A 21,879-nucleotide genomic window follows, 5' to 3' on the forward strand; every position below is an offset into this window, starting at 1 on the left:
CCTGTCTCAGATCATTTGGCTATTCATCTTAGCATCTATTGTCTTTTTTTTTGGTACTCCCAGTTATGCATCTTATAGACTTATATAATCTTATAGCAAAGAACTTAGTATAAACAGTTATGTTTTACACAAGACAAAATAAAAAAGAATTTGTAAGTTGAAGGTCTCATGCGTGAGGGAGAACATTATTTGGTGCAGTATGGCTACTTACTAATCTAACATCTGTATGTAGAAAAAACTTAAAAGGAGATTCTAAACCTAGGGGCTTACAAATGTGCCTATGTGGACTCTATAACTGCATACATTTGTGCGAGCACTTTAGTTTGTCCGTCAGGTATTTTACAGACTGGAGTGAATGGCTTTGTGTGCACAGTATCAAAATGTAGAAACCCTGCTTGTAGGGGTGTATACGTATGTGTATTCTGATGGCGGATGAACTTTTATCTTTTTTTCTGTTCCTTTGTTCCTTCTGTTGCTGTTATTGCCTAAAAACTTCAAATGAAATGTTCACATGTATAATCATGTTTTGTGTTAAAGCAAATATTGTGCTGCATTGATAAGTGTCACTGAACAAAAAGAACAGCATTAGGATAAATGACAGTCCTGTTTAAAGTGTTTGGCTGAAACAAACACGCACTCCTGAGGTATAACTAAAGCAAAGTTAAATTGGGCAAAAATAAACTAAGTAACAGAGAAATGCAAAGAAGGTACTGTTTAGTGACTTTAAGAGATCTGGCTGTCATCTTCCATTAGGTTGTTTCCGTGCCTTACAGTAGCTGTTATCAGTAATTCAGGAAGTGAGCTGCTGGGATACAGATAGAACCTAGTACTACTGATAAGGAAGTGAAATGATTGAAATGCCTGGTGTAGTGTCAGATAAGATGAAATGCCTAGTTTATCTCATAAGCAGAATTCTAGCAAGATTCAATGAGGCTGTGCAACTTTATTCAGTAAAAGGCTTCAGGCTACCTGGCTGACCAGTGTCAAGACAAAGACAAGATGAAAAGGATGGGAACTTTATATCAAGAATCTTCCCTGCACAGATCTCTTCGTTTGAGCATGGGAGGATTTTGTGTTTCTGATTATATAAAGAGATTTACGGTAAGGGAATCATTTTTAGTGTTTTTTTTTTTTTTTTTTTTTTTTTTTTTTTTTTTTTGTAAGCCTATTTTGAAGTAAAAATTTTTCAGGATGGGGCAGTACTGGTTTCTGTGCCTGTTGTAAAGTGCTATGTATTTTTGATGTTTTTGGCCAAGTTGTGCAGTCTATTTGCAAAACACCTGATGTCAAGCAGGTGCTTCTGAGATGATGAGCACAGACTTCTCCTTTGTATATGAATTTATTATTGTTGGAAATTATTGTTGGATGTTTTAATGTGTCAAGGTTTAAACTAATATTTATTGAATAGGATGTCAGACTGCCATACAAATTATGTGGAGGTCAGTTATCACTGACTAGATGTCATATATGTCATTACTGACTGATTAGATGTCATATGTGTCTAGAAGTTTTAAGATAATGAAACTGCTCTGAGACCCTAAAGATTTCTGAGGGGAAAAACAAAAACACGCAAACAGTCACAGCCTAAAGCAAAAGGTAACTTCATCAGTTAAAACATTGACTATTGCTAGTGTGTTTTCTCCCAAGCGCTTTGCTAATGACTCTTAAATAGTGACTGTCCTGTTTGTAAGAATTAACCAGTTTGTGTCTACCTCAGCTGAAATGATTTTCCTCCAGTGTTTTCAATAAGATCACCATCAGGCTCATACAGAGGCAATTCCATGAGGAACCAAGACCTGTATCTGCCCATTTGGCCTGCAGTAAAAGCAGTGCAATCAACTTGAACACTCTGTGCTGAATATCTTAAATATGTGCTGTATGGCAGTACTTAAAAGGTCCGAGATCAGAACCTTGTTGTGCAAGGGAAGGATGTGAAAGCAAGTCTGACTTCAAAAGCTTACCACCTATCGGCAGACCACAAACTGCTAGGGGACAGAGAGACATAGAGACATCACTGGTGGAATAGAGAATAGGGATCTGCTTTTCCACTATTGTAAGCTACCTATCAAACCACACTGTGTTTCAGTGCTATTTGTGGAGTTATGTTTCAGTCGCTATAGTGGAAAGAAGCCTGGGGAAACATTTCTGTTTCCTTGGATTTTTTTTTTTTTGCACATTTATCTCTGCTTTGATTTGCTGAAATGACTGTTACCATCCAAACTGAAGCATAAAATAAATGCGAGCGAACTTAAAAAGATTGCAAAGTATACGTGATAATGTTCAAGGAGTGTATATATATATATATATAAAAAATATATTAATGGTTCAATAATAGCTCTAATGGGCTTCCTTAAAAAGTTTGTATTTGCAGTCATGTTAGTTCCATAAATAGCTAATGGAGTAAATACACTAAATCAATAGCAATTATTATGAAAGATGAAATTTTGTCCCAGTTGAATAAAATAACAAAACTTCCACTGATTTCAGTGGTTATTATTTTGTTCTAAAGCCTTAAATTCATCTAATGTAATGTATAGTATTTAATGTAGACAACACTACAATATGATTTTTTTTAATATTATTTATTTTGTAAAAACCAGAATTGTCTAGAAGACTAGATATATCATACACTGGGGCTCACATGATTTATTGTCCATTTATGCTGACATAGCAGAAAAAACTGTCTGCTAATTTAATTGAATATACTACTCAACTGTTCTTCACACTGAACAAATAATGGTGTGTTTAAATTGTTAATGTTTTTCAACTTTTTATTAAAGAAAGGTATTAAACAGCCTGAAATACAGGCTTGTGAATTTCTTTTAATTGCATTTGTTTTTGACACTTCATAAAATTAAGACACATTTTTAAGGAATTTTTTGCTCGTTGTAAGAGGAATGCAAATTAAAGATATTTCAGGAAGGCCTGACAGAATGTGGCTTTAAAACCATCAAAGCAACTGATCCAGGTTTTTTTAGACTTTGTCTGGGGAAAAAAAGCTGTCAGTACTGCAGTTATCTGTCTACATGGCCTTCTCTGCGCTGGCTCTGTGCAACTCAGAGTTAGTGTTTGCCTGTGACATGAAGGCTGTACTTGGATTCAGAATATTTGATTTGTCTGTAACTGGTCTTTTGGGTGACTGTGAGTAATTCTCTCATTCTCTGCTTCAGTTTCCTTTTCTGTGAAATTGGTACTTATCTCTTCTGAAAATGCTTTGAGGGAAAAGCTATCCTAGACTTAGTTTGAATTATTATTGGCTTTCTTGAGTCCTCAGTGAACTAAGAATCAAAAAAAAAAAAAAGCTTGGTTTTGGATATCTTGCATTGGATTTTATCATTCAGACCAGTTTACCAAATTGATTGTATTTATCTCTTGGAAAATTTTTCTGTTTTCTTCACTCAAATTTATGAAACAACATAAAGGGGAAGATGCTTTTGGAGAATATGACCAGCAGAGAAACATATAAAGATAAATTGTGCCTTGGACCATGCCTGCAGTTCTTACTAAAGTTGGGTTTGAGCCTGTCCCAGGAGCTGATGACCCTATACTTCCAACTTTAGTCGTTGCAGCGTAGAACCTGTTGTTTGCCAGCTTGTTGACTATAGTCTCTTTCTGGCTTAGTGCTTGATGATCTGCCTGCTTGCACTCAAGTAAGTGGCTGGCTCAGCTGATCCTTGTGTTATGGAAGGACTTCTGGCACTAGGCAACACAGTGATCTGACTGTTTACAGATTGCCTGGAAATTTGTGTTATTGCTTAGATGTGCAATGTAAGATGTTTCCTGTTCATGCTTGAGAAATAAGAAGAGGGAATTCTGTGTTTCTAAAATTAATTGGACTCTGTTAGCAGAAGTGGTGGGGAAAAAAAAATGTTCTAACACAAGCCTGAAGACCAAGTTGCCTATACTTCCTTCAAGTTTTTCCTTCCCATGAGCTGCACAGCTTTGATGTTCAGCTACATCATTCCTTTTCATCTTGGTGGTGTTGCTGTGTCTCTTCTGCCCACTTGCTGGAGCTGATCCTTGTTTTAGAACATGGCCACTTCATGAGACAGCTGAAGTCATCTAATCCTTCACATATGCTAATCCTGATGATAATGTTCTACTTCTCATTTGTGGTAGGGCATATGCTTTCACCTCAGTTTCTTGGGTAGCATCTTGCTAGTTTTGTCACTCATACTTTATTTTTTCTAGCAGTCCTGTGTATGGTTATCTGAAGCTCTTCAGGTACTCCTGGTTCACATCTTGACCTTTGTGTATTCAATGCTGATTGTCTTATGTTGCACAACAATTACTTTTGTTTTCATATCTTTTTGGACAATTGTCTCCCCTGTTTTGTACAGCTATTTAGTGCTTGGAGCACAGAGCTGCTGGCATAGGCCTGATGGAGACCAGGCCTTGACGCCTGCAGTTCCGGATCCTGTTTAGCTGGGGAGTTGCTCCTCTATCTGGCTAACCAGATCTGGGACTCCTCTGGGGCAATCTGCATGCTGCAGAGGCCCAGAAACTGCAAGCCTTGGGTCTAAATTTTTGGCAGACTACCTGTGGACTGCTAAGGAGAGCTAGCAGGAAGGCAAGCAGACTGAAAAAAATCACTGAGAGTAGTATACAATTTTTGAGGATTAGGGCTTTTAGAAAAACATATGATTGAAAAACTTCTGTCTCAGCTGCTAACACTGTTTTTCCAGGCTTTGTGGGAACTCTGAGAAAGGTTTCATATACTCAAATTTGAATTTTGCACCAGTGTATAGTGGCCTTCAGTCTAAATATACTCTATTGGGTATGCTTTCAGACACTTCGTATCTCCAAAACAAGAGCAGTAAACTATATATAGTCCCTGACATTACAAAACAGGCTTGTTTTCACCTTCTCCCATGGCTGAATTGAAATAGCAGGAAGTAGCAGGTTCTTCTGCTGTTGTTTCGTGTGTTTGTGACTCTTTTTCCTTTCCCCCTCTTGTTTGTCCCCTCAGTTTGGTGTTCAGGCTGGAGCATTACCTGTGTCTTCTGGTTCATCCAAGTTATTTAGGCATGCCTCTGACTTCAAGTATGTATTTTCCTGAATACTTGTTTTAGAGATCTGATCCCTCTCAGTGCTGTCGTTGTACACTCACTGGGATTTTATGGGCCTAGGTAGAATCAGAAAGAAATACCTGTTTCTATAAACTGCTCTGTTCTGGACATTTTCTTGGTGGAGTCCTGTTCCCAGTTTCAGCTGAAGTTCCCCAGAACCTGGTGTAGGGAACTTCAGCTTCTGGGTCATAGTTAATCTCAGCATCTGCTGAGATCTGCCACAGCCTGAACTGCATCTTCCTTGACCTCTTTTGCTATAGCAAAAACGTGATTTGGTATGTTTTTGATGACTGATTGAATGACCTTCTTGTTTATGGGTTTGGCTTATGGAGATTTATGTTTTAGGGCCAGAAGATGTTCGCACAAGTTATCAAATGACTGACTAGGTCATCCAGCTCCACAGGGCAGTTCTTACTATGGCCAAGGTGGAATGATGCTAAGCCGAGCAGTAGGTTGCTAGATGTTGCTGTGGGCACTAAGCTAGTTTTGTTGTACTCTTCACTGGATTATGGTCAATGCAGTGTTTCATAAGATCAACTCTTCGCTAGTTTCAGAAACCTTTGCAAAGTTTTCCTGTCCTTCCTTTTATCACTCAACAAGAGCTACTGGAGTTCTGTATTTCCCTGTTCTCATGGGCTGTACGGGTAAACTCTTGCCAGGTTTCACTTGCTCTCGAGATGCTCACCTCTTTGCAGTGTATTACTGCAGTGTTTTCTAGCATCCTCCCCAGCATTTCAAATAATCTGCTAATTTCTCACACTGAGAAGATCTTGATGTACTGTTGCTAGGTGTGTGGCTGGCACTGCCCTACTGCCCGTTAGTGACTGCTACTCCTGATATCGACTAATATGAAATCTAAACAATTTGTATCCAGCAAGCTTTACTTGCTTGCTGTCCTCTGAGTGATTTTGATTTACAGTGCCAGGACTTGGTGCTGCTTTTCTAGTCTGTTGCTGCTTTTCATTGTATCTGGGATTATACTGCAACTGGAAATGGCTGTTACAAATTGGTGAGTTGGTACAGCTCTGTGTGCGTTTTTATGGTAATTTATCAAATTTGATCTGAAAACATGATCTTCCAAAGTAGGAAGGAACAAAAGATAACACAAAGCACAGTGCAATTTGGTAACTTTCCACCTTCTGAAACAATAACGTGTTTGCTGGCAAAGCAGACTGGTATGAGGGCTCTGATTCAAAGCCAGTGAATTTTGAAGTCAGCAAGAATGATTGTGCTGGTTTCAGTGTGCTTTGAAGTGAACTCTGGATTATGTCTGAAAAGTTGACTGACTAGAAATAACCCTTTCTTATGTAACAGATCTGCTTCCTATATATATTCAGAGGCCTATCTCATCACTTCACTGACAAGAACTTGCTTTTAGTGGTTTTATTCTTGTTGGCCTTGCTGCATAGCCAAGGCTACTCTTCTGCATTACAGTGGGATGCTTACTGATTTGCAATTACTTGTACCTGAGCAAACTGACATAGGCACAACTGCTCTTGGCAGGTGTAAAAACTGCCACAGAACTCTCTGCTGAGCTCCTAGCAGTAGTGAGAATCAAAAGCACCTTGCAAATGAGAGGCCAAACAGTTTGCTTCTCAAATCCAAGGACAGCTTTTGTGGCTGCCCATTTGAATCAGGCAGGTTTTACTAGGGATGGACAGCATTTGGTGTAAGGTCACTGAAATTCAAAGAAAGCAGAACCAGCAATGTGACTTGCATTCAGTTTCCCGAGGAGAGCTCTTTGTGGGAAGGTGTGGTGGAGTGGGGGTGTGAAGTGTTACTACTGCACTGGGGAAACATTACTGATGAGCTGCCTTCTGTTTTGAATTTTCTCTTGGTAAAATATTTCAGTAGCTGTTTAGGGAAGTGAACAAATAGTTGGAAAAGATGAAAATTAAAGATATGAGCCAGCCTCTTAATGTAGCTTCTGTGGATAGCAGACTTGGTGGTGAGTCTGAGCCCTAGGGTCAAGTGAGTAAATGTGAACAGGCAACAGGTGCTCTTCTGGCCTCCTGAGAGGCCGAGTAACCTGGAGGAAGGATTTAAAGGTTCTTGTTAAGCCATGTGGGCAAATGGTAAACAGTATTATCTAGAAATCTCATCACTTTGATGTAAATGAAATGTTATAATTGATCTTTTCAGCTATCTGCTGTCAGCTGCTTGACAGAGATGCATTAAAAATATTACACATGATCCCTGATTCATTAACCTCTTCGTAGCTGAGCCAGTGTCTGTGAGCACTGTACTCAGATTTAGTTGTTTGAAAAGAAATAAAAAGGGAGTGGGGGGTCATGACTAGCAAGCAAGTGTTTTGTAACTTACTGTATCAACAGTTTTTCATAATTAAGCATAAAAAGAAAAACATGTATATATTGGTTGTTAAGATTTAGTTGATATGATGTTACGGTACAGTCAAACTGTTGTGCACTAGGCAATATTTAAATATACCATGCCAGGGTCGCTTGGGGAAACCGGTAGTAGGTTATAGACCCTTTTACTGTGCGGGTGGATTTCGACTAACAGCTGACATGAGTGATGAGTTAAATATCAGGTTCTTGGCCTTCTAAAGTAGGTATGGACCAGTTCCTAGTACACCACCAAATATGGCAGATGGAAATCTTTTGTCTGCTCTAAGCAGGAAATCCAGCTATTGGAGTGGATAGCTTTACTCTAAGGCATGTTCTGTCCTTGGAGGTTATTGCTCTAAGTTAAAGCTGATGCCTATTTGAATACTTGCCATTTGTCATGAGAATTGGTGTCTCTTGCTGCACCATTACTCTGTGAAGATGATTTATTATCTTTCGTGTTTCTAGGAGACATGCTGGTGGTGAGAGATTACTCATTGGTAAGGCTCCATTTTTCAAAAGTGTAGCTACCTGTTACTTCATTTGTTGGGAAAAATTAAGATATGTGTGCTAATGAGCTGTAGTAACTAGATGTGAATTAAGTAAATTGACAACATAACTTAAAGTCTGCCAGCTGGTTTGGAAATATGTAAATGATATTTATTAATATTTTATGCCTGAGATGTATTTAGCAGATGTGGCCAGGTTGTTTTGAACTTATCTGCTGGCTTTTGCTTTTTCTAAGCTCCTAATGTTTGCCCAATTTAATTCTTTCTTTCCTTAGAACTCTGTTACATCGCAGCCATTGCAAACTTCTCCCAAAGCCCCCAAACTCTCTGGAAAGATTTGGCTTTGCTTAGACCTTTCAAAAGGTTAATTTTTATTTACCTACATATTTTAAGCCATCTCCAGTTCTACTGTGTTGTTGAAAGCAATGCACTAATCTAATGAGATGATCTGTGTGAGCAGCTGGTCTTAACCTCTGTGACATTTCTTGTTTGGGATATAAGCCTCGGCTGTCACTTTAGTACATGCTGTAGATAACTTTGATTTTTCCAATCACCCCATCTTTGTTCCTATGACACATCTTTTTTCCTTCCTTTGGTCAGAGCTAACAAGGAGGAACCATAACTCAACTGTTACATCATAGATTCTTAAACCATTCTTTGTGTTGAATGTGAATTTTTCTCTTGTCTCCTGACAGCTCTTTCTTACAACTGGGAGAGTGCGGGGGGGGGGGGGGGGGGGGGGTTTGAAGCCAAAAATGGAATAAACACTTATTTTCCTCCTTGAGAACAGAAGTGTCTTTGGCATCACCAGCTCAAGGTCACTTGCAGTTCTGGTTCTCCAGCGTTCGTGTTCCTTTTCTATGCCACTCCTGAGATACTTGATAGCTTGGAAATGTCTTAAAGGTATCCTGGATTTTTGTTTCAGTTCAGCTCTTAATGAAGTGGAGGCAGTTGCCTACATGCTGCAGACCACAATGCTTATTTGTTGTTACTCACAAGAAACAAGTACATACTAATGGCAGAACAGTTACCACCGGAAAGTTTTTGTGTTACATCCAGGCTGTGATGGAGTCTTGTGGCTGACCAGTTTATTTTGTCAGTGACAGCGCAGGCTGACTGAACAGAGCTCTGCAATGCATGGAAGTCCTGCAGGACTTGCTGGCATTCATCACTCATGTAACACTTCAAGTTTTTCGGATGTAATTTGAGGGGTATTGGAGATGAAGCAGCATGTGTAGCAGTAGGCAAGTGCAAAATGTCATTAGAAGCAATAGTCTCTCACAAAGAAAAGGTGAATTTAATGGGCAATTCCATTTTTTGTAATAACCTCACTTTCTTATGATGTTTAAGTGTGGGTATACTGTGATCTGCAATATGAAGCCAGGCAATTTAGTTTTATTAAAAAAAAAAAAAAAAAGCTGGGGGGGGGTTCACACTGTCAATGGCACGGAATACTCTCCTCTGGCTGCTGAAGCAAGATGCAAACATTAGGCACTAAATCAATGTTCTGAATAAAAACTACCTTTTATTGTAAGCAAAAGGAATAAGTTCAATAAATATTCAAAGCAAAAGGAATAAAAGATTTCTGCCAGTATTTGAACATACTATCATCCTGAAGACAAAACAATCAGTCAGATCCATTGGGTCACTTCTTATTTTTGTGCTTTTACCAGCAGTTCAAAAAGGGGAGGAAGAGGAGGAGGAAGTTTAAAGAAAAAAGCTGACCTTAACTTTGTGACAGACACTTAAAACTTCTCATTATGGGTCAACTAAAGCCCTTTCCTTCTGTCCTTCATCGCACTGATAATTTTGCAGGTGCCTATGGGTGCACAGTGGGATTCAAGTAATGTTACAAGCTGAACAGCTGCATCTGAGTAGGAGGCGCCTTTGGATTTATCTTGCCTGTTTGTACCTCGGACAACACTAACAAGGAGTATTTGCTGCAGCTGGCAAGAATGCTCCATAATGGATCATCTCTCGCTGTGCTGTGTGAGTAGGTATTAGAGGGCAAAGCCTCTTCCGTACTGCTGGGATACGCAGCACGTGTGGCTGAGCCTGGAGGGGGAAGAGACGCTTTGTGCCCCTTGGGTTTGTCTGGCAAGTCTCCATATGGAACTAACAGGGGGGGGTTTCCTTCTTGTTTTATAAAATTCTTTGTTTCACACAGCATTTGCCATTAGGGTCTGTTGTCTGTGAGGAAGGTCAGAGAACCAGGATTATACAAATAATGCTAATTAATGAAACTAATGTTTTTTGCTTAAATTTTTAAATAGCTATTAATAAGGTTCAAGATTTCAAGACTCCCATTTGCCCAGAAAGAAATACGGAAGCCACTTGTGCATCTCTATTGGATTGGCATTGTTTCACGGCACTGCATGCCATGCCTGTAATAGCACACTGGTGGTGGCTATGCTGGTGGCTGTGCAGGTATTCAGTGCAAGTGATCTTTTTCTGGCTAGACTTCCTTATTGAAATATTTGTTGCAAGCTGTCTGACTTAAAAATGCCTTTGACTTGTTATATTTAAAATCAGTCTTTTTCTTTATGTCCCTAAAATGACAATGTTCATATACTACTCTTGATTCAGTAAAAATAGTGGCTATTTTGATTATTTGTCATCAAGAATGTTTATAGACTTGAAAGAATTAATTATGTAAAGGCATTTTCCTTGAAAAAAATCTGATTCTTTAAATGTTATAGCAGGGTTGCGAAGCTTTTATTGTCAGTGTGCTTTATTTTAAAGATACAAATGCAGTAAAACAAAGCTCTATGGTTGGTGATGGAAATAAGTTTATATGAACACAGTAACCTTTAATTTCTCTTCTTCCTGAACCACATAGAAATTGTAGTAAAAAATAGGACTACAGATGGTTTCATAGAATAACTTCATTAATTGCCCTAGGAATTAAGGTGATGTTAGTGGAACAAATTCTTCTAAATCTTATTTTTCCTTCTCAAAGGGAACAGATTTTTTGCAGTATTGTTAATTCAAACAATTTGGTGAGCATTTAAGGAGTTTTACTGACTCACTCTTCTGCTGGTCACTTTTATTAGCATTAAAAAGCTGACTTGAATTTCTACTGAAGAAAAAACTATCACCTCATAAGCATCTAAAACTTAACATTTATTTTTAAGATGGATGGAAAGCAGGTGGCTCCAGAGTCCAGTTTGCTGCTTACAGGAAAAAAATTATTCCTGTATCTTGTACAATTGAATTCCAGTTTGTTCTACAACCTTTCACTCTGGCTATTGCCCTCTTAAGAATTCTTTTGTCTCCTTTCAGCTTCTTTCAGTGTAGCCAAAATGTAGTTTCCTTTACATCAGCTAGGACTGTATATAATGCTGGGAAGTGCTGTGCTCTGAAACTCATGCAACTCAGGTATTAGTTCTCTTCTGCTCCTAAATATCTCCTGATAAATCTGTATATTCACAGATCTCTGACCTGTGGGATGCTAAGTGATATAAGGAAGGGGAAAATTTCCACTATGTGCTGATGGGGTATCGTGAAACTTAGACAATGTTATCCCAGGCCACTGGGATAAAACTGGTTAGTGGCCTCTAAATATCACAAGACCACCAAGTCAGCTATAATCATTTAGTGGCCTTGGCAGACACGTCAAAGTGTGTTTTTATTATAAAGATAAATATTCTTTCCTCTCTTACAGAAGTAAGAGAACAACTTATCTTCTTGAGAGGACATGCTAATGCTGCTACTACTGACTTTCTCCTGCATGTAAGGGGAATATTTTTATTTCTACAACTGCCTACCTTGTACAATGAATTCACTTCAAGAACTGCATTTTTTCCCCCATGTTCTCCTTTTGAAAAAGTATGAGAGGAAGAGATCGGAGGCAAAGGGATGCTCACTGTCCCAAAGCCTGTGGTTTTGATAGGATTGCCCTGTCACACCAGGAGTCCCCCTGCATTGGGATTTCCCCGCTGCTTTCTCCCCCCATTCTACATACATGCAACAGTGAAAAGGGGCGTGGGAGAACCAGGCTCCCCTACGTGCTACTGCCACCAATGTCGCATTTGATGCTGGGCAAATTGCTTAATCTCTCAGTACCTCCGTTCATAGTGCTCAGAGCTGTGGTAGTGGGGGCTATGCAAGTTAAGAGTGGCTATTTCTCTGTTCTCTAGTGAATGTAACTTTTGTATTACACATACTAATGTACTTCAGAAGTGAAGTCAGTAAATTCTTTATATAGACTTTATGATTTAATTATCTTGTTAACAGTTGGAGTAGTTCTGCTGTGCCCTCACGAATATTTTTTTAACTCTGTTCACTTTCATAGCCTGGGAGAAAGATTTAATTTTAGAAGTTTCAGTTGACAAAGACATGCTGGTGCTAGATACGCATTTCAGATCCTTGTCATTGTACTCTATTTTGAGTTCAAGTGCCAGCCAACCTAAAGAGCACAGCCTTTGTCTATGCTGAGTGCTCTACATCTGTGCTGCAAAGCTGAACTCTTCCAAGCCTTAGCATAAGGCCACCAAATTTACTTTCATAGTTTTCCTGTATAATGAAAAAAAATGTTCTGATGAGTTCTTTTCTGTAGCACAGAGCTGAAACTGATTGTAAAAACAATGCTTCTGCCTACAGAGGTCTGCCCGGTCGGCGTTGTCGATTGTTAAGATGCTTGCCTATCAACAGCCACTCGAGAGAGAATTTTAAATGGTTTTGTGACGTCAAGGAGGCCCAAGAAAATACAGTCTGGTGCCAAACTAACTCCATTATTGAAAGCACACAGTAGATAACACAAAAATAAGTCTTTTGTGCAATAGCTATCTAATGACATGCTTTAGCATCTCCAATGAGTGAGGTTGTCTGGTAGAGGGGTGGCTAAAGAAGATGAGTTTTCAGAGATTTGTTCTCTAATTCATGATTAATGAGAAGCCAGCTGAATCTCTCCGACATCCTGCTGCCCGGACACAATGTCTGCGAGTAACTTGGACCCTGCAGAGGGAAATGTCCTGACTAAGCTACAGCCTACAAAAGTGAACAATTTAAGCATGATGGACAAAAAACTGAATCTGTTGAATGAAAAGGTGGACAAATTGTTGCATTTCCAGGAAGACCTGACAGGCAAGCTGCAGCGAGTTAACAAAGGCATTGATGATCTAGAAAAAGACATTAACAAGCTAACGGTATCCCGAGCAGCTCCTGATGAGACCGATGCAATGAAAAAAGTTCTAAAACTATCAGACAGTACGCGCCAGGCAGATATCCAGAGCATATGCTCAGAAGTATTGAAATTGATGAAAATTGTCCAGCTAGATGCCTCAAAGCATAAGGAGAGGCTGGCAAAGATAGAGAAAAGGGTTGATACGCTGGATAAGGTTATTACGTTCATGGGAGAAACATTAAAAAATTCGAAAGTAGTGGATTTTATTCTCAAAGGCATTGTTCCCTGGAAGAAGGGAAGTCTGCTGGAAATCCTTGTGGAGGTTGGTTTTGATTTACTATTCTTGTTATTTTCTTTGTGAAGTAGCAGGGCTTTTGGGTTCTCCTGCTGATTTGTCACAACATCTTTAATTCAGGATTTCATTTCAGTACTGCCATTACAGCTTACTGATGCAACCTTTGACTTGTAAACCTATTGAAGCAGAGACCAAGGTTCAAAAAGCCTTGCAGGTTTGTCTGATGTGCCTAAAGTGGGTCAGGCAATCCTCTGTGAGGAGTATGAGGAGTAGATTGCTACTGTAGAAGAAAATTCAGCTTCTGCAATGACATTCAGATTGAGCCCCCTGTGAAAAGAAGTAGGAGTAACATATTGGGAAGCATTTGTTGAAGGAAGATGTTTCTGTTTTCTAGATCGATTTTGATGTCTGAACACCAATTACTATAACTTATGCTGACTTATGTTCATATAACCAAGCTGATTTAGATGTCCTTAGATGTCTGAGTTTTTCTTAGCTAGTTTATGAACTCTATTGAATTGTCCGCTCCTCAAATCAAATAGTTGCTGTGTTTGCAGGTGCCATTTGCCTCAGTTCCTATGCGTGAGTTCGTAGCCACTTAATTATTAAGGGCAGTGAGAGGGAGAACAGGCGAGACCAGTGTGTAGTTGGTATGGTGTTTTAGAATAGATTGACATTGTTTTTAAAAGCTATAGGCATTTGGAATTAGTTTTGGCTATTGGGAGCTTTGTGTCTGTGCAATAGCTTGTATCCCACTGTGAGAAAGAAGGGGAGGAACTGTGTGAGTTGGAATATATGGGATGTTTGTTCATTCCAAGGATTTCTTTGTATGTAGAGCTGCAATTACAGCAAAAAGAACTTAGCTCAAATGCCCATCCCTCTATAAACCCATTCCTATTTTATTCTGAATATTTTTTACCAAATCAGTAAAATGTACAGGTGGAAGGTGCACCTAAACTCTTTAAAAACAAACAAACAAACAAAAACCCAGGACAATACTAGACCCCAGCATAGCTTTTAAAGATTTCTGAGAGTTCTTTTGGTCTCTTTCCTTAATGTCCAAGGCTGACAACTGAGTGAGAGGTTAAGGATAGAGAGAGTTTATAAAGAATTTCCGATAGAGTTGAGACCATTAAGTGGTACATCAGACATCAACCTTAAGTCCAGATGGTGATGATGTTTGTACTTAAAATCCTGTTCCAGTTTCAGTCCTATAGCTTTTTGGAGAAACAGAAAAACTTTTGAGAAGTTTGATATATGTTGATTAAAGCTTCACCGTTCCAGGTTACTGCCCACAGTCATTGTCTAATGCTTGGAGACAGATAACAGTTCTCTTCTTTGTGGGGTTACACCCTGACTGCAACTGGCAATGCACAGTATGTATGTTAAATGGCCATCAGAAGATGAATATAAAGATGATCACCTAAATTCTTGGCCAGGTTATCAATTTTGAAGTGAAAAGTACAGTAAGGAGGGATGCAGATGTAGAGAGGTGGTGTGAGAAGTGCTGGTGGAACGACTTGCATGGACTCCAGCGTACAGTCAGCACAAGTTGTCACCTAGCTGCTCTGCCCTGCCTCCTTACCAGGGCCTGTGAAGGAGGAGAGGAGATCTGCAGAGGTCTGAACCTCAACCCAGTTTTACAGGTGGGGAGATGGAGACTGAGCAGTGAGGTGACCCTGCTGATGGTTACCCAGGGCCTGGGGTGAAGGGTAGGTCTGCCCAGGCTCTGGCCATTGCCTCAGCTGTAGGACAGGCAATGCACATTGGAGAAGCAGTTTTATGACTAACTCCAGTTTTGGTAGATGACCATCACCACCTCCTCTTCTGTTTTTGGTCATGAACAGATTTTGAAATTGGAGTATAAGTAGTTGTAAGACCTTAGGTATGTCTGCACTTTGATCACAGAACGGCTGCTCAGTAGCAAGTGATATTCGAACTAGGTTTAAAAGAGTGAGGTGGTGTATGTACGTGATCTAGCTGGGGTAACGTGGAGCAAAGCGTGAGTGAATATAAAAACAAATGAGCTCGTGCAGAGCCATGTGCTAACTTGGGTGTTTCAGTTTTGCAGTCTCTTGTATGACAGCAGTGTAGACCTGTCCAAAGAGGTCCACAATTGCACTGGGGTTGCACACACAAAGAATTTGCTACTTGATTGTTTCTATTTTCCAACCTTTGTTGTTTTGTAACAGCATTGCTGCTTATCACAGTGCTGGCTTTGCACAAGGTTACTGAGTATGGGGATGGGAGTCAGGAGGTCATGTTTTGATTTTTGGGCGAAGCTGTTTGCTGAGGGTATGACAGCATTCCAGGGATGCCACGGATATGCTTATGGGAGAAGTTTTGCTGGGTAGGCTTCAAATTAATAAAAGACTATGACCTGAGCTTCAAAGAAGCCAAATCTTTAAATTTTTTTTATTTCTTTTTTCCAATAAAAAAACCAGCATTAGACTGTCAAAGTTTCTCAAGACTTTCTTTGCACATAGGATTTTACAAGAATGTTCCCCCTGGTCATTGTTGCAGACTTGCTTAGAGCTGTAATAAAAATGGTAATGATATTTTATTGTCGTCTTTATTTAGGTTTTTTTTTGTTAGTGGGAAAGGGGGGATTTTCTGTACCATCAGTAAAGGTTGGACCATGAAAAACTTGGTCCCTTAACCCATTTTACTAACAGCTGAAGGGGCTGATTTGCAGCAGAGATGTAATCAGTTATGTGCAGAAATATCGAAGATGTTGCTTATTTGCTTATATAAATAAAGGTAGGAGGCTATTGTTATAAAAATCATTAAATTTTATTTTTAACTATAACTGAGCCCACGAAATGTTATATCTTTTCCTATTTTTGTGTAATGTTTTTTCCTAAATTTTAGTTATTTAGTTTTGATTGTAAAAGTATTGCTATGCAAAGTGCTTAGTAGTGCTATTTCACAAGTATTACTCTGTTTTGTTAATTGGTGAAGAAATGTGTTTAAAAATAAAAATGTGCTGCCAAAAGAAAAGTAGTCTGTTTTTAACCATGCCAAAGCCAGCATCAATAAAGGTATGTACATAAGAGCTACCATAAAGCTAGGGGCTCTTTGTCTGTATCGCCTGTATCATAGCTCAGATAATGAATGCTCTTCTTAATTGCTGTGAGACAAATTTTTATAATATCTATATAAACATTGCTTGTCTTTCATTGACCAGCCAAAAAGGGACAGAATTACAATATTATTTTCTTTCCTAATATGTCCTTTATCTTATGTTCCACATCCCATGGTTTTTAACATATATGAGTAAGAGTGACACCAGGCAAAGTCTTTGACAGTTAACACTTTGGAAAGCAGTTTGCTAATGTATTATTCTGTCGTCTTGTTTTATAAGGATGCCTTTTAACAAAAGGGGAGAGATACTGGAAAAGGGGAGGAAAAGGAATAGTTAACTAAAAATGCAGATTGGAGGTGTTAGTGCACATTTCATAGGGTCTAAATATCTACATGGTTAGAGGAAGGAACCCTGTGGGAAATGAACATCGTTGGCCATAACTGTAACTTTTATATTCCATTGCCATTTTTAGGCCAAAGATAAACCTGAAGAGAGTGGTGCAAAACCTAAGCATGTGCTTAGTAATAGAGGAACACAAACTGAAAGCAAGAAGCCAGTGGAAGGTATGTATGACTCCAGGCACGCTGTAAGCTTTGACTCCAGAATGTGCAGCAGACAGACGGTAACTGCATCCACTAGTACTAGAAAAATAGCGATGTTCTCCCTTCCTCCACAAGAACATCTGTCCCCTGATTGGACCCCACAAAAGCCTAGAAGCTCACCAAACTGAACGCATTGCCTTTGTTGGCTACACTGTTTCTTTGCTATGGAATTACAATGAGATGAATTAAGAGAGCCGCACTGGTTCTGAGATACCATGAAGGTAGTGGCAATATCTCATAGCAAACCTATAAAATTTTACACTGTAAATTTCCACGGTTCATGTTCCCAGCCCCTGGCATGAGAAAGTGCTGAAGGACCTTCTCCTTTTGTAGAAAATGCAAGGGGCCTTGTCTCAAGCCCTTTAGGGTCTTGATCCTTGCATCTCTGCTCTTCTGGTCAGGAAGAAGATGTAGCAGGTTCTGGCTGGGACTTCAGTGTCTGAACTACCTGCTAGTTGCCCCCAAAGGAACTTCAGATTTGAAAGGCAGTGAGCTAAGCCTTACAACTTTTTTTGTTTGTTTGCTTTCTGGAAATTCAACTTCTATCTGTAACGCTGCTGGAAAGTTAGCAGAGCAGTTAAAGCTGTGATTAAGCCATGAACATTATTGGCTGTCTCAAGTCTGCTGGTGAGGATTTTCAGGGGGTTTCTTCTGAGCTTTCCAGATGCCATAACTGCATACGTTATTTTGAATGGCGGGTTACTTTACTCCTTCTCTCTCTCTGTCACTCTTGTCAAGGTTCTTTCACTATTAATGGCTTGTCTTATTCAGAGATCAAAAGTGGGAAAAAATTGGATGAAAACAATGGAGCATGTGAGAAGGTGAACACTTCTAGTGCTACAGCTCACAAAGTTGACTCTAAACCCCAAGTTAAAGAGCGAATAGCGCAGCTGCAAGCAGTAGAAGGTGCTGGCAAAACCCAGAGCTCTAAGGTTTGTCAACAACAAAAGGACGTTGGTGTCAAAACTGTGAATGAACACAATGGCCTTCCCTTCGTAAATCAAGATCGTGTAGGGAACCAAAATGCTCCTGCTAAAGCAAATGATACAGACAGAGCCCTGCATCTAGAAGAGCATCACAGGCAGCTTCTTCATCAGAAACTCAGAGAGAACGAACCCAAACTTGCACGGCTGAGCGCAGCCTCCCGGGAAGCTGTGCCCTCCACGTCCTGGGCCGTATCTGACACAGGGTGCGAAGTGACACGTACCAGGTAATGGCCTTGTTGGGAATTTTCTGTTTGATCTGAAACATTGCAAGTGTTAACAGGAAAAAAAAAGTAAAGATAGATTATTAAAGAGGCATCTCCTGCCGAAGCGTGATCGAGGGGAAAAATGGCCATGCTGGAAAAGGAGCAGTGGGACCTCGCAAATGGATAAGGCAAAGAACTGAAAGCAGCAAGGGCTCCTTATGAAGCTAAAGAGTTAGAGGAGTAAATTTGAGGTATTTTAGATATGATAGTCCTCTGTGTACTAGAGAGATGGTAGGCTAACCACCCCAGGATAACTCAAGGAATTGGACCTTTATAAACCATTCAATCCTGTCCAACTCATCTGTTTTTATAACCATCACAAATCCAAGTGACTCGTTTCCTTTGGCCTTCTCAGTGTTTTTAATGGCTTTTTTATGCCAGATACTTCTGTTAATCTCTGTTAGCCTAATCTTGTATAGGTGTTTTGAAACACATCTTTCAATTCTCTTCCTTTTGAATTATTTCTTCAGAATTTAATTCATAATTGCATTTATTAATACCTTCCCTCCCCCCACCCCAACTTTAACTACCATGCCTGCTCTGTATGGTCTGGTGTATATAGGAAGGTGTGTGTGTTTATGTATGCATGTGTATACTCTCACACACCTGCATGTATCTATTCTTTCTCTCACACACACGCACGTGTGCATACGTACTTACGTGTATTACTTTGTGTGTGCAATTACCCTATTGCCTGTGTGTGCAAATCGGTGTCTGAAGGCCAGACAAGACTGTGGCACTACTTTTATATGTGCATGCTTTAACTTGAATACTTTGAGTTTGTGTCAGTACTTGTGAATATAGGCAAGGCATTTAAATGTTGCTGTGAAATGGGTAGAAGTCTACTGAGATTAGAGGATTTTTTTTTTAAAGTAACATGAGCGAAGACTAAATCACCAAAATGAATGGAAGTTGTCCTGATGTCAGTGTGTGTGGCTCCATGTGAGAAATGGCTCATTGCAAAGACTGGCTTGTTGGTATAGTCTTACCACAGAGACTGGGGCCTTCAAAAGGACATTTTTCTCCTAAGAGTGCAATGATGTGGCAGGAGAGAGTGCAGGAAGCTTTCACTACTGTGACCTCTTCTCCAACATTCAGGAACAACTTTGTGTACAGTTTGTAGGCACTGTTGTATTGAAATTGGATGCTGTGATAACACTGAAAGCATGAGCCTTCCTGTATTTTGGCCATGAGTTTTAGGCTCTGGCTCGTGAGCCATAGGCACCTTGCTGGAAACAGCAGAGTGGGTCTGTCTCAGCTGCTTGCCCTAGTGCTGCCCTGGAGGTTCCCACCTGTGCTTTAAGGATAGCTCAAGGTGTCTGTGAAGCTGAAATGTTGCTGTTACCTCTTGGAAATCAGTGCTGGTTGGGGATGATATGCTAGGCAGTGAGCTCGGAGGGAGAGGCAGCAGCTTCTGGAGCAGCTGGGTGGTTTGGGAAGAGGGTGTCAGAGCCCTGAAGAGTTTGGTTTGTGGAGGAGGGAGAACAAGAGAAAGCTGGAAGGCAGAACCTAACCCAGGATAAGTCTCAGGGAAGCTGCAGTCCTCCTGAATAGGTACCTATAAAGATTTTGTGTGTGAAGGCACACAAGTGCAGTAAATGCCTCTCTAAGATGAATACAACTTTTAGTTGTCTGTAAGCCCACACAGAAAGAACATTGTGTTCCCCTGCTTGGAGAAATGCCCAAGAGTCCTGTCGAGTTCAGGCTTGCATCGATAGCAGCAGAGGTGTCTGCCCAGAGCTGCCTTTGGCTGCTTTCATTGCCCTCTCCTCCTGAAGTTCAGATTCAGAGTATAATGCAGAGGGTGTTAAAGGTAAAAAGGAGAAACTTCAGATCCTTGTTAGGCAAAAGTGGAAACAATTTCTTTTACAACATCTCTTGTAATAAGGTGTAGCTCCACTGAAAATGGCAATAACTTTGGGGAAAATGAGGTGCATTCTCTCCTGGATATCAGAGCTTTTTGATTGCTGTTATATAAGATCTACTACTATACACCATCAGCCTTCACTTGTGTTCAGGAGCCTCATTGAATTCAGACTATGCTCATGACAGTTGAGGCAATAACAGCTAACTCAAAATTTATAACATGAATATCTTTGACAGAATTTAAGTGTATAGAAGATTGGTTTTTAATCCGTATTCTTTCTGGTAACAAAAAAAAAAAAAGATTAAAAGTTTCCAGTAGTTGGAATGCCAAGGAAAATAACATCAACAGAATGAGAGAATTTATGAAAGTTACGCTTTTAACAGAAAGCTGTGGAAAGAATGCTATGCCATAAAAAGACACAAAAACAGACCTGCCTGCTCAAATGTCAGCCAACTGGAAGAGGGCTAGGACACACACATTCAGATTTGCAGAGCCATACAAGCAGTCAGACATTTAGACGCTCAGCATGTAACTTGTGAAGGTGATCGCTACCACCTCTCTGCCCAGATCAGTGGTCTCCTGTTAGACCAACTGCAGTAACTGGGAAAAGGGGATGAGCTTTTGGATGGGGAGATTTATACTTTGTGGTGTGTGACGTATTTTGTGTCCAGCAGAGGGCAAACATATACGTAGACTAGGACAGGGAAAGAGCATCAGCATGCTTTTTTTGGTTGCTCCCCACTAAGAGCTGTGAATATTTCCTAAGGGAATTGCATGGCTAAATTTCCTTAATATCATAGAAATCTGTGACATAAGGCTGTAAACATTTTTTCCACCAAGTTATGCAAAGTGAGACTATTCATCTGCATAAAAATGTCAACTGTTTGCTCTGCAGGATATCCATCAGTGTGCATATGACTGAAACAAAAGAACAGACTGAGGTGACCAAGGAAGGAAGCTTAAATGATCACAGAGGCAAAAGTTCCAAAGCAAAATCTCCATCCTCCACACCAGCAGAAGTAGAAGCAGTTAAACAGCTGCCTGACAAATTAAAACTTAAACAGAGTCCTAAAAACACCAGCACTGAGCCAAATCAAGAAGTGAAAACGGACAATAAACAAAGTCAACCTGCATCTCAAATAGGGAAACAACAGGCATTACTGAGCAAGTCCAAACCAGCTAAAAAGGCTGAAGAGAAATCAGAATTAAAATGCAAGCCCATAACCTCCCAGAATGCCTCTGCAAAGGAGTTGGAGAAAGATCTGGGGGTAGAAGTGAAAATCCATCAAGAAACCACCAAAGCAGAAGAATCCCTGAAGGATATCAACCCTGACAGGAAAGAGTCTGAGTATGCATCTTCAGGAGGGAGTGGAAATGATGCAAATCAGTGTACAGGAACAGCACCAGAGAAGACTAAACCTTTAGGAACTACCAAAGAGCTTCCTAAACAGGATGAAATGATTATTGGTAAGTTGCCCATAATTACTCTTGGAAACATTTACGTTGAGGTTTGTGCTACCCACATATGTTATATATACAATAATAACTTGAGCTGTGCTCATTAGACCCACCTGTATTTTAAAGTTCAAGAGCATTTGCTTAACAGCACATATACTTTTTACCTTTTGGTATCAAGAACAACTGAATTCACATTTGTAGGGTTTCCTTTAATAGTAATTTTCCAGTTTTCAGTCATACAGGCTGAGCATAAACACTGTTTTCAAGTTTGAGTC

At 39.8% G+C, this 21,879-nt stretch overlaps 1 protein-coding gene across 3 annotated transcripts in view; it reads left to right on the forward strand.

The window, feature by feature from the left end:
* The window catches only part of MYLK3 (myosin light chain kinase 3), a 35,796-nt gene that overhangs the window by 475 nt on the left and 13,442 nt on the right, over positions 1–21,879 (forward strand). Inside the window, exons 1-4 of one of the 3 annotated variants that reach the window (XM_064519597.1) lie at positions 521–1,101; positions 16,901–16,991; positions 17,802–18,240; positions 21,042–21,613. In XM_064519597.1, the coding sequence (XP_064375667.1) occupies positions 1,000–1,101; positions 16,901–16,991; positions 17,802–18,240; positions 21,042–21,613 (1,204 nt within the window). In that variant the 5' untranslated portion in view covers positions 521–999. Of the gene's footprint in view, positions 1–520; positions 1,102–8,695; positions 13,371–16,900; positions 16,992–17,801; positions 18,241–21,041; positions 21,614–21,879 lie in introns of those variants that run through there. The other 2 variants (XM_064519599.1, XM_064519598.1) reach the window with 2 other exon arrangements.

Source organism: Dromaius novaehollandiae, chromosome 13, assembly GCF_036370855.1.
Source record: "Dromaius novaehollandiae isolate bDroNov1 chromosome 13, bDroNov1.hap1, whole genome shotgun sequence".
Lineage (NCBI taxonomy): Eukaryota > Metazoa > Chordata > Aves > Casuariiformes > Dromaiidae > Dromaius > Dromaius novaehollandiae.